The 11,755-nt window shown below is 34.1% G+C and overlaps 1 protein-coding gene across 1 annotated transcript; it reads right to left on the reverse strand.

Moving 5' to 3' along the window:
- Positions 1-3,053: 3,053 nt before the first annotated feature.
- LOC128246349 (uncharacterized) lies at positions 3,054-10,104 on the reverse strand. Its single transcript, XM_052964538.1, has 3 exons — positions 9,817-10,104; positions 7,203-8,381; positions 3,054-3,206 (listed from the first exon to the last, which is right to left on the reverse strand). The coding sequence occupies exons 1-3, from the start codon at positions 10,102-10,104 to the stop codon at positions 3,054-3,056; spliced, it is 1,620 nt and encodes a 539-aa protein (XP_052820498.1).
- Between the last annotated feature and the right edge of the window lie 1,651 nt (positions 10,105-11,755).

Below are 11,755 nucleotides of genomic sequence, written 5' to 3' on the forward strand. Positions count from 1 at the left end.
GCAGGTTTGGAGGTTTTATTATAGAAATGGACCCTAAATGGCCCTGAGCCAATAAACAAATAAACAGAAAATTGGCCCCTACTGTCACATCAGTACAATTAGCAGGAGATGCACAGCAGGGGATTGTCATGCCAAACAATCCTTAAACTAGGCCTTTAACTGTTTCTTTCTATCAAGTTGACGTCATCCGCGGTCAAATGATATTCTGACATCAAAGCTGTTCATATTGTAAGTGAGAAAGGATCCATGAAGAAGACATCATTACAAGATGTTGCTTTCAAGGTTCATAAACCTTTTTGTTATGGTCTATAACTGTGTAATCCATGTCAGAACAGTAGCCTGTTGTGTTGGTCAGATTGTATCCATGGCCCCACATCTCAGTTTATGACTAGATTAGGTGAATAAAATCAGTGATGTTGATGCTTGTGGCATATTCACTCAGTTACTGCTTGTTGGGGAAAATTTGATGTAGACAGGTTTGCATAAGGACATAACACAAACGCACTTGTTTTTACAGCAAGTTCTAGAATGAATTACATGTATACTCTTGTCGATAATTTTCCTGAGAGAAAAAAAAAACATGGTTTATTAGTGCCGCCAATTGTGTTAGTTACTACTTTTATCAAGATGGCACTAAAAGGGTTGAAAGGTTGTAGACAGGAAAAATGGGTTTATACATTTTTACATTTCTGTTCACAGGCAATACCAATCGAATCCAAAAAACATTGTGAGTGGCCCGAAACTGTAACCGACAAGTGCCTAAGATTAGGTTATGTAAATTGACGAATGTTTAATTCAATTTGCTAGTATCATAACAGTTTCTGATAAACCTAAATGAACAAGGATATAAGAAATAGAGGATATTTGTTGCATTCATTTCAGGATCGTAATTTATTTCTCACAGAAATGGTCACGAGTGGCGTAAATTTTCTTTTTAGTTCATTCATTTATCTTGTTATTTTTTCAATATATTTCCCAGCTGGAAACAATCTTGTTTGACGATTCCCTTCAGTGGCCTCTTTAAGAAGGGAAGTAACTGCGGCATAACCGCTAAGTCTTATTCCTATTTGCGCGAGCAGTACGTCCATTTAAAATAGTTCCATAGTATATGGAAGTAGTTGTTGCAATTGCAATTAATTTAATAGAAAATACCTATACTATAAACGAAACAACTTTTAAATTTGAAGTTTGTTAACATTTATTAAGGCACAAAACAAGTATGTAATCGAAGGCATTGCGGAAGAAAACAATATATCGGGAAGAAATACAATTTTCTGCTTCAATGTTTGGGGGTGAAAAACATTCTCCTCGATTCGGAGAGTATGAACACTGTTTCCTATTATGTTCCAACGATATTGTTTAGCTACGACCTTGTGCACCTAATGAAGAGCAATTACTTGTTAATGATGAAGTCAGATTTATATGAAAACTATGTCTGTCTTGAAGTTCTTATACAGAAAAAGTAAATTCTTAAATATGCACACTAGAAAACTCTTGGTTATGTCCCTTATACAGTGCCACTATGACTATGCTTGTTCCTTTTGGTATCCAGGTCTTACCCAGTCACTTAAAAATAAACTCCAGACTACCCAAAATAAGATGATCAGGTTTGTTTTAAAGATGGATAACATGTCTCATGTTAGTCAAGAGCAATTTCTAAGTTTAGGTTGGCTACCCGTGTCAAAAAGGGTAGAGCAAATTATGCTTTGTCATGTCCATAAGATAAAGAATGGCCTTGCCCCTGAGTATCTTGGTGAACATTTTAAACCGCTAAGTGATGTGCACGGTTGCTGTACAAGGTCTAATAAGGTAGCTCAGCCAGTGTCTGATCATTTTGCGGATAGTTTTACCTTTGTTAACACTGGTCGTTTCTCCAAGTCTAAGGTTGGCAGTTTTGGGGCAAAGACATTCACAAATAATGGCATAAATTTGTGGAATAGTCTTCCTCAAAATATAAGGAATATTTCAAAACCTAACCATTTCAAGTCTGCCATCAAACAGTACCTATTGCAGTCTTAAAGATCATTTTAAATTTTTATATTTAGCTATCATAATAATTTCATTTTTATTAGCATGTAGGGTTCTTATTCATACGTATTTCTTTATATCTTATCATATCTCATTGTGATATTAATAGAATAAATTTTTATTTTTAGCTATCATAATAATTTCATTTTTATTAGCATGTAGGGTTCTTATTCACACGTATTTCCTTATATCTTATCATATCTCATTGTGATATTAATATTGCTTTACAGTATTGCCATTTTGAATGGCATTTTTTTATTCCATACATTATGATCTCAAGTCTTCTGTTACAATGCATAGGCCATGAATGCAGTGTAATAGGCTATGAATGCAGAGTAATAATGTTAATGAGTTCTGTGATATAATTTATGCAATTAATTATCTGTGATATAAGATTATAACTTGTCTAGATTTATTATCCTTGTACTTAACAATTTTGCTAAACTACATGACTATTCCATGGTTACTGCCACCAATTTTTCAAGGACCACAATGGAAATAAGTGAAAATAATTTTTCTCTTTTTTGTGTCATCCTTGGTATTGTGTGTGCATTTCATGGTTTCTATTGTCTATGCATTGATAATGATATGTTATACTAGTAATTTGTCTGCATTATGACGTGCCATGTAATGTTCATGTCTTTTTACCGAATAAACCTACTACTACTACTACTACTTCTGTCTTAAAATTTCTCGTGAAACCAATGCATTTTCTTACAACAATGGCTTCTTTAACGCGAAAGTTTTCAATTGTTTACGCGAGACGACAAATCTGTTGGCAAATGAAATCCCGCTACAAAGCAGACTCGTTCCAAAGGAGTCGTTCGTCCATCAATGTCAGCAGGTGGTCTATAAACGGAAGCCCGTTCTCTGCAAAATAGGAAAGCATGAATTATTGAAGATTTAGGTCTAACATACCAACATTTATACGAATCGAATATAAATGATAACTTAATTACTAAATAATCAGGTTACATCCCATGAAAGTAGACGGATGGAGCTTCGGTCGGCGGGTTCGCTCTGTGTTATTGTCTTTCAGCCGGACGTAGTATATAGGGCTCAACATCGAAACTGCCGGGAATATCTGTTACTTTTCCATCGAAGGCATCCCATACCATGTCACCATCTCGTTCGTCACGTAGACACCCCCCAACCATGGCTTCGACAAAGTCAACAACCTGAATTCAAATAAAGAGATTAATGTATGTTTTATTTTATTTGTTTGCGTCTTGGTTTGTTTTTTGTTTATTTATTTATTTATGTACATGTCGGTATTTATACAATTTATCTATGTATTCAATTTTTCAGTTATAATTAATAATTCATCTATTTGTTATTTCTGTATTCATTTTTATTTTATTTTATTTTTATGTATTTACTTGCTTTGCTAGAATTGTATAATTCATATTGTACATATCATCGAAAACAACTTTACCTTGAGATTATTGGTCAGAGTCACAGTGCCACTTAGTATAAACTCGGATGCGACAAGGGCTAGAATGAATTCGAATCCTAAAATGGAGGCAAGGTTTTGGTTGGTCTTTCATAACCATCTTCTTGATGCACTTCTGGTCAGTGCTCGCCAACAAACAATTATGTGTTGAACGTAAATAAAGCATCTGCACTACTTCACCAACTTGTTTCGCATAGCGTTTTGAGTTTTGATCCTCATTCATTTGTTGTTTTATGTCGACATCATTTTCAAGTGCTTGGTCATATGCATTTAGGCGCTTTGCAGAAAAATCAAATGCAAAAGCAATGCCTTGCACTATGTCCGTCCTTACAGCCAGTATTTGGCTTCTGTGAACAAGAGCAAGATCCAAGGAGTGGGCCTAACAATGAATTTAACTCGCTTGAGGGGCAGCCTGTCGTATTCTTGCATGAACTCCTTTTGCCTTTCGCTCATGTTAGCTCAACCATTGTATTGAGCCCTTAATCGGTTGACGTCAACTCCGCATTCTTCAAGTTTGCTAAGAGTTAGATATGAGCTATGTTCGCATTTCGTACTTTCGGCTTTAACAAAGACAGCATATTCTTTTCTAACGAATGGTGTTGCACCCGATTCATCAACGAATCTAACTGAGATGGAAAATGTGTTCTCTTATAGACGTTTCAGTCGCTGTATCGACTCATATACCGAAAACATTGCTTCTTGGCGTTCTGATTGTAACTATGCTCAGAAACTGCTCTGTTGCAGATGCACAACCATAATTGGGGTTCTCCGAAGAACACAAATGCCTCTTTACATAACTAGATGGCATCTTGCGATTATTATTATCGAAGCCAGTCATGAGTTTGAAGTCAGGATAAATTAATCATTTTGCCTCCGATATCTCTGGTGGAAAATAAAAAATAACAACAACACTTGTTTTGAAAATATATTTGAGGTTATGATGGTCTTATAATTGTGTTTTTGATGCCCGTCCATGCCCATTGGCTGTATAGCGGATTTATTCTGCCGAAACTCCATCTTAACTACAATGACCAGTCGTTAGCCGTCGATCAATTCATTATTTGACCAATAATAGGATTATATTTTGAAAATAATTAAAGGTATTTGGTCCCATTAACATTTGATACTATGTAAGGTGGGTGATTATTATGAAAATATGTGTTTTAAATATAAATGGAAATTTTATACCTCGAAATATATCATAATATTTATGTATAATTTTCCGCTGCTTCAATATTTGTAACAATTTAAACGAAATAGAGTAACAAAAATAAGATAATAAGAAAAGAATGCCTTGGGTCGGACCGCCCAAAAATATAATTTGTCGTAAAACTGGATTTTTATCAAAATACACTTATATACCGATTGACTTTATATATACAAAGAAGGAATACATGTTTGAAAGGAATACTATATTGATACATATATAAATATAAAAGTTTGGGTTTTGGGATAGGGGATGATTCCTAACAATCGGTATATACTCATTTGAAAAAGGCTCGATGAAGCCCTTACTCTAAAAAATCACGACTGAGCTTTTGTCAATCTTTTTTCAGAGACAGAACTAACTCTTTAAGGACAATAATGCATGACATACATGGGATTTAGTAGAGTATTAATAGGGTCTTAAAAGTTCTTATATAAGGTGGCCATTATATGTATATTTTAAATATATGATTGTTGTTATCGAAGTGATGAAACAATGACAAAGGGACCAAGTTGCACAATGTCTCAAACATTTAACATTTAAAACGATTTAACAATGTATCTGTGTATGGAATCACCTATCACTGGTAATGGGTCCAAGCAAATGCACTTAGTTGTTTTTCACTTTAGTGCAATTATTCTTCAGTATGTATTATAAAAACATAAACATTATTTTCTTATGCATAAACATGCATATATACGGGCACAGTTTTTAACAATGCATTTGTTTGACTTCAAAAACCTAGGTTATTATTAAGTACAGACGTTGAAAAAAATCATATTGATAAATTCATTTGTATTAAAAGAACATTGGCGATAACGCCGATTTTTCTGAAAGTCCGCAAAAGATTCTAATCCATATTCTAATTTGTGGCTGTTTATCAAAATATCGCTAAAGTCGAATCACAAGAAGCTTTTCCGTGCGTCAACACAGCATATTACGTTACCATATCCGAATCCGTTATCCGACTGATCAGTGACCAGTGTGGTGATTTTAAACAGATGTATCCCAGAAACCAACTGGTCTTTGTATTGGTAAGATGCCATTTGTTTTCAGAAATTTGCGAATACCAATGTTTTGCTCGATACTGATATTTAAATTGCTTTGACCATAACTTTTTTGATGTGTTCTTTCTGAGATTATTTGATGGCTGTAACACCCTAGCCTGATGTATTTAGAAAAAATCCTGCGGCTCTGGGACAGAATTAAGCAATAAAATATTGTTCGAAAATAGCAATTTTTCAGGATACCAGAATTCCCGGTATCATGTAGGCAAACCATTGATAACTCTGTGAATACTTAAGTGAAAAACTACAGAAACTAGCTCAGTAGCAAAAAGTTTAAAACATTAACCCGGTTTAATGGCACCGGGCAAACGCCAAAGACAAAGAACATACAAACAAAAAATCACAAACAAGAAACATGGAAGAACCGAACAAAACTCCACAACAAGCTTCATACTCATCATTTACAGCATAATCTTCGACAGAACCATTTGCTACTTGCTAATTAGTAGTTTGTAAGGTATGTGTGCTATATCAATTATAAAATTATAAATATAATTATAAACGGGATATTTATAGAGTTTTTGGTAACTCTTCCTAGTCTGGGCTTTTGATGTCATGTACATTGTGCATATATGGGTGTACTGGTATAAATGTGAGTTTATGTTAAAGGTAAACAACACGGTGTTTTAATAACTGCGATGTTTAAGAAACCTTTATGACTTACATGATTATCTAAAATGTATCCTTGGTTTAATTTCTCGAAATACAATGGATGAACAAAGAGGAGCAAAAAACTGATTAATTTGTTGATTTTGTAAAATCTACGCCCGGTTAGCCGTAAACCTTTCAGTACTGAAACAATAGTAAAACAAATTGACCACTGTATTTTCTTTGTGTAACTAATGCGTTTGTACAATTTTGATCAAGATGACTCATATTACATTTAAAACGTGTGCATGAGAACATAACTATAATAATAATAATAATAATAATAATAATAATAATAATAATAATAATAATAATAATAATGGACAGTTCTAAGAAATACACCCACATATGTATCTACTTTAAGCGAGGTTCATTTGTTCGTTTCAATTTGCTCATATGCTGAAAGAAGTCCAAGTGATCGACAATCTCCAAGCAATAATTTGGTGCGCCCTTATGGTAATCGATATTTTTTTGAGAAAGATATTTGCATTCGTGTTACCAACAACTGAACGAAAAGTCACAAAAGAACAACAAGCAAACAACAATACATATACGCCATACATCATTGTTAAACTTAAAAATACATATTGTCGAAGCCATTTTGAGTATTGATTTGTATAGAGGTTTAATGATTAAATCATTCTTAAACATTATACTTCACACATCATTTGTTGGAGAGCATACGATTAAAAAAATATATGTATGTTTTAATGTAAATAAAAAAAAACGTGTATTATTATTTGAAACGATGTATCTACACGCAATAACAGTACGTTCTTAACATTTCATAGTCTTGTACACATGCTGACTGGTTCCCGTACATGTTCACTCGGTATATGTCACCCTCAACACGTACACCTCCATCTTGAAAAACGCCGAAAGTTGCTTCGAAAATACCAAATCCTGGTATTGTTTGAAATTGCACTAAATACATGTCTGAATCTTCGGCATCCAAAAAAAGAGAAAAAGCCGTTCGTATGCGACCTATCTTTTTGATTGTCCTTAAATACCTTCGAACAGAAGTAGTCTTATGGAATGTTAGTTTAGCGCATCGATCTTCTGAGAACATGATTTGATTTAACATTTGTACGCCTGTTTCTGACATTGTTTTTGCTAAAGCGTGCGAAGTTGGTTCCTCAATTATTTTGTCACAGACACAATAGGTAACCGGGATGCAAGCATCTCTACAAGTTCTTGCTAAGGGAATTGTCTGGAAGAGACTTATCCCACGAACCTTGCCTTCATGATAAGCAATAGATGGTCTTGAAAATCTCTGTTTCAAAACGTCAACTATAGTTTGATGAAGGTCAAAATGGGTTGTTAGTCTGTTTGTATTCGCAAGCAACGATTCATGTACCGTCGCATGTCTTGCTTTGAGTTGTTCTGGTATAATCATTTGCAGCAATGGCATGCGATCTTCTAAATAGCCGACAGGTGTACGTCTTATTTTGCTGAGTCTATTTCCATGATCCCCAAAGATGATGAAAACAACATTATTGAGATGTCCTTCATTCTCCATCCACCGGAGAAAGTCATGCAAATCGTCATCGCCATATTGAAGATTTTTCTCAGTGTTGTGACATAAAACGTTGATCATGGACAAGGCAAAACGACGTTTCCCTTTATATAGATCCAAAAACTGCTTCAGATAATTGATTTGTAGTGAATGCCGTGACATACCATTATAACAATTATAGCTAATATATGGATATTTTATTTTTTTGGCGTTTCTAAGGGCTAGCTGATATGGTCTCATGTAGTGGTCAGTGGGAGGATCCTGGAACCCTCCTTTAACGCGATTGAATGTATCCTCCATGTACGGCGTATCTTCAGCATAAAACGTTGCATAGCCTTTTTTAGAATAATTATTCCACATAAAGGGTAGTGTGTCCATGTATGGCATATTAGGTAAATCTACTTCAGACTCGTTCAACCCAGTCAGAAGCGGTATCATATTAGGAAAGGTGTTTTCTCCAACCTATAAATATACAACAAGAGCGGTAAAAAGTCACAAGATACTTCCATCGAATTGACCTTTCTTTAAAATGTGAACTTAAAGAAACGAAATGCAAGAGCTCGAACTTGTGTAAGAAAAGATGCCCATACACTTTGTGCAAGTGCGGCGATAATCGGACAAAAGCTCCCCGAGTTACAACTCGGAAGACCTATCTTAGAATATAACTAAAAGCATCCCGATAGCAGCTCAAGCGAGACCTTATCGAGTTCCAAGTCAGAAAAATATATCGGATTTATCGATATTTATCCGATATTGCCTTGCTGACTACAGGGTTAAATACGTTCAAGTAACTGTTTACTCAGTAGCCGCTCAACGTTGTAAACATGTAGATTACTCATCATTCTCTCCATTTTTATCATTCAAACCTCAGGGTAAAATAATGAATTCCGATTTTCCTTAAGATTAACAATTCCACAAGATAGATACTTGTTCCTTCTTCCACAAAATACTTACAGAAAATAACCCAGCAAATAATGCGACGTATATAACGATGATTTCGTACTTAACCAATAATTCATATACATAGTATTTTTATCAAGAACAGAAATTTAAACAAAAAGAAATTAAGTTTTTATCAGAAATTTTCCTTTTGTGACCATTTTAACAGCCAACTATACCTTTATATGTGGACACTAGCATTCGAAGCATGTTTAAGATGTGTCGTTCATAAAATGTTTAACAATAAATAATTGCTAAATAAGCCACAATATGAACTTTAGGGCGTTTAAATTGTAAATGTTCAATGTTTTTATCATAGTGAAATGACATAGCGTTTGAATCATTATCGCTCTTCCTTCAGTTTTGGAACAATTAGGTGATATCTAATCAACGTTACTAACGGTAAATGTGTGGGCTGTATATCTAGCGAAGTGGTCTCTGGGTACTAAACACCGAGATAAATGTATAAATATTTTTCTTAAATGGTACATGATTCGCGACAAATTTATATTTGTTTGATCGATATGTTATCCGAATTATAATTGATCTTTTGTTGGAATACAGCGTTTCAAGCCTCGGCATTCGGAACACCACAAAAATGGGCCGGACTACAAGAGGCGGGAAGATAACCCAAAAACTAAAATATTGATTCTCATCAATCAGCTTTAAGTATCAAACAACATTTTTATGTATAAATTCAATCTCTATAGAGGCGAAGCGTGTCCCGACCATTAGAAGCAAACATAAACTGTAAACCAACTAGGTCCGTTTTAAAACATAATATGATAAAATAACTGACATACATTTAAGATATTGTCCTAAGGTTATTTAGCGTGACCTTAACGTAAGTATGCAACAGAAAACCCGAAATACATTCTTAAACGATTAGTGAAGCAATTAATTAATCTTGATAAGATTTACTCTGCAAATGCATAATGTAACCCCGCAAGGTACTAACCTTTGAATGTCCTTTAAAGTCGTAGGCTTGCATATCTCTTAGAATGTCCATTGTTTTAGGGAGTCTGCGAATGGCGGATGACCTCGATACTGAATCAATACCGAACAAGATGACGCTCAAGTGTTGTGGTGATTCCTTTTTGACTGGGTTGTCGCGATGAACGGACGTTGGTGAAATATTGGAGAATAAATTCTTGTAAATAATTGCTTCAGAGCTGTTGCGGCAGGTGACCAGGTAAACGTCAAACGGCAGCGTTGCTGGTAACTCCAACGGAATTGTGTTATTCATTCTGACATCCTTATCACCGTCAACGCGCAATATTGTCTGATAATAGCACCTCAAAGTAGATTGTGTAACATTTGCAATACGAAATGCACTTTGATTAAACGCTAAAGTATTATTGTCCAACTGGTATATAAGAAATACGAACGATTTGCATGCTAACGGTTCAGCTTTTGGTAAAAAATCACGAAGAGATCTATCGAAAGGGTCTAAAATTGGTATGGAACATCCATATGAATCATATGTAATATTAGGGAAAATATCATTTTTCTGAATCAGAATCAAAGCACAAGTAAACACAAAACTAAATATTAGCAAAATCAGAAAGAAACGCATTTTGATTATCTTCATTTTCACTTATCCGTTATATTCGTTTATTAAACCTACTATCAGCTCCGTTTCATGCTAATGAACTGGAAATCAAACACAAGAAATGTTAACGACGAGGTGACTAGAATAATCGTATACAAACCTAGAATTTTGTAAACATTGGAAACAGCTTTGTCTTTATGAAGTCTTTCAAAACTTCAATATCTTTGTTATCGTTTATGTAAATAATTTATCTGTTACCCTTGGGCTTATTTACTTAGTAAACGCCATGATGGGTTCGATATTTATTCATATACGGAGAAAAAACCTAAAACAAACAAAGAGTATTTGAAGTACATTATGAAGAGAATAATTTCACAAATATAAAATACATAAATACACAATTACGAACGACATGCTAAATAGTAATTAAGACATTTGAAAATATAAAGAGGCTTACCAGGACAGCTATGATGTTTTTATAATTTAGTCAAGTTTAGTATAGAAATAATGATCTGTCTCTTACGAGAAGCAAATGAGAGGTAACATAAAGAAGAAAGGAAAGGGACAAAAGATAAAATAAATTGTGATAGACCGTGAATAAAACAATTATGTTAGTAAAAAGTGTTCACTGCCATGACAGGATAATTAGTATTCACACTCAAGCTAATCCGCCCGGGAAAGCATTTCTCACGAAATGTGAATTTACCATAAGCATACACCCCTGGTCTCCTATTAAGATAACTAAAACTACTTAGATGAATCCGGAAACTAATCAAATGATAAGTAGCTTTTCCTTACAGAATTTTAAACAACACAACGAATAGCATTAAGGAAAAGTGGCAATGTCATGATAAATATGGGATATAATTGTTGTATGAACTGTAACTTAAGATATAGCAGTTGTCGCCCTTATAAACGAAACCGACAGCAGGTTATGACTCGTTGACTTTAATTAATTGAAATACTTAATTATACACACTTGCTAAATCTGTGCATCTTTTAAGCTACATAGAACAAAAATGAGAATAATCTAATTTTTCCAAGTGAATTTGGAAAATACACAGTGAAATGTAATAACACAGCACAGAAAATCTCTGCTGCAATTTAAGCAAAATAAAGATAAAAGAAAACACAGCAAAGCATATAATTGCAATATGAAGCAAAAGGCACAAACATTTATAGAAACGTAATAGCACATACTAATAAGAAAATAATGTTTGAAGTGAACAATAAGGCAATTGTGTAGAAAATTTAAAGTTAAATGGACACCATGAAATCTGAATTAAAATAAATATTAAAGGCACAGAAATAACTTTACGAATGAAATTCAATTACATTTTATGGG

This window comes from Mya arenaria, chromosome 9 (genome assembly GCF_026914265.1).
Source record: "Mya arenaria isolate MELC-2E11 chromosome 9, ASM2691426v1".
Taxonomy (NCBI): domain Eukaryota; kingdom Metazoa; phylum Mollusca; class Bivalvia; order Myida; family Myidae; genus Mya; species Mya arenaria.

What these genes read in the sequence shown, in the direction of transcription:
- LOC128246349 (XM_052964538.1), bottom strand. Translation starts at nt 10,104, where the DNA reads ATGAATAACACAATTCCGTTGGAGTTACCAGCAACGCTGCCGTTTGAC. An exon ending in ACTTTAAAGGACATTCAAAG is followed by an intron (nt 8,382 to 9,816) that starts GTTAGTACCTTG and finishes GTATATTTATAG; the next exon opens with GTTGGAGAAAACACCTTTCC. An exon ending in ACGGGAACCAGTCAGCATGT is followed by an intron (nt 3,207 to 7,202) that starts GTACAAGACTAT and finishes ATTTGAATTCAG; the next exon opens with GTTGTTGACTTTGTCGAAGC.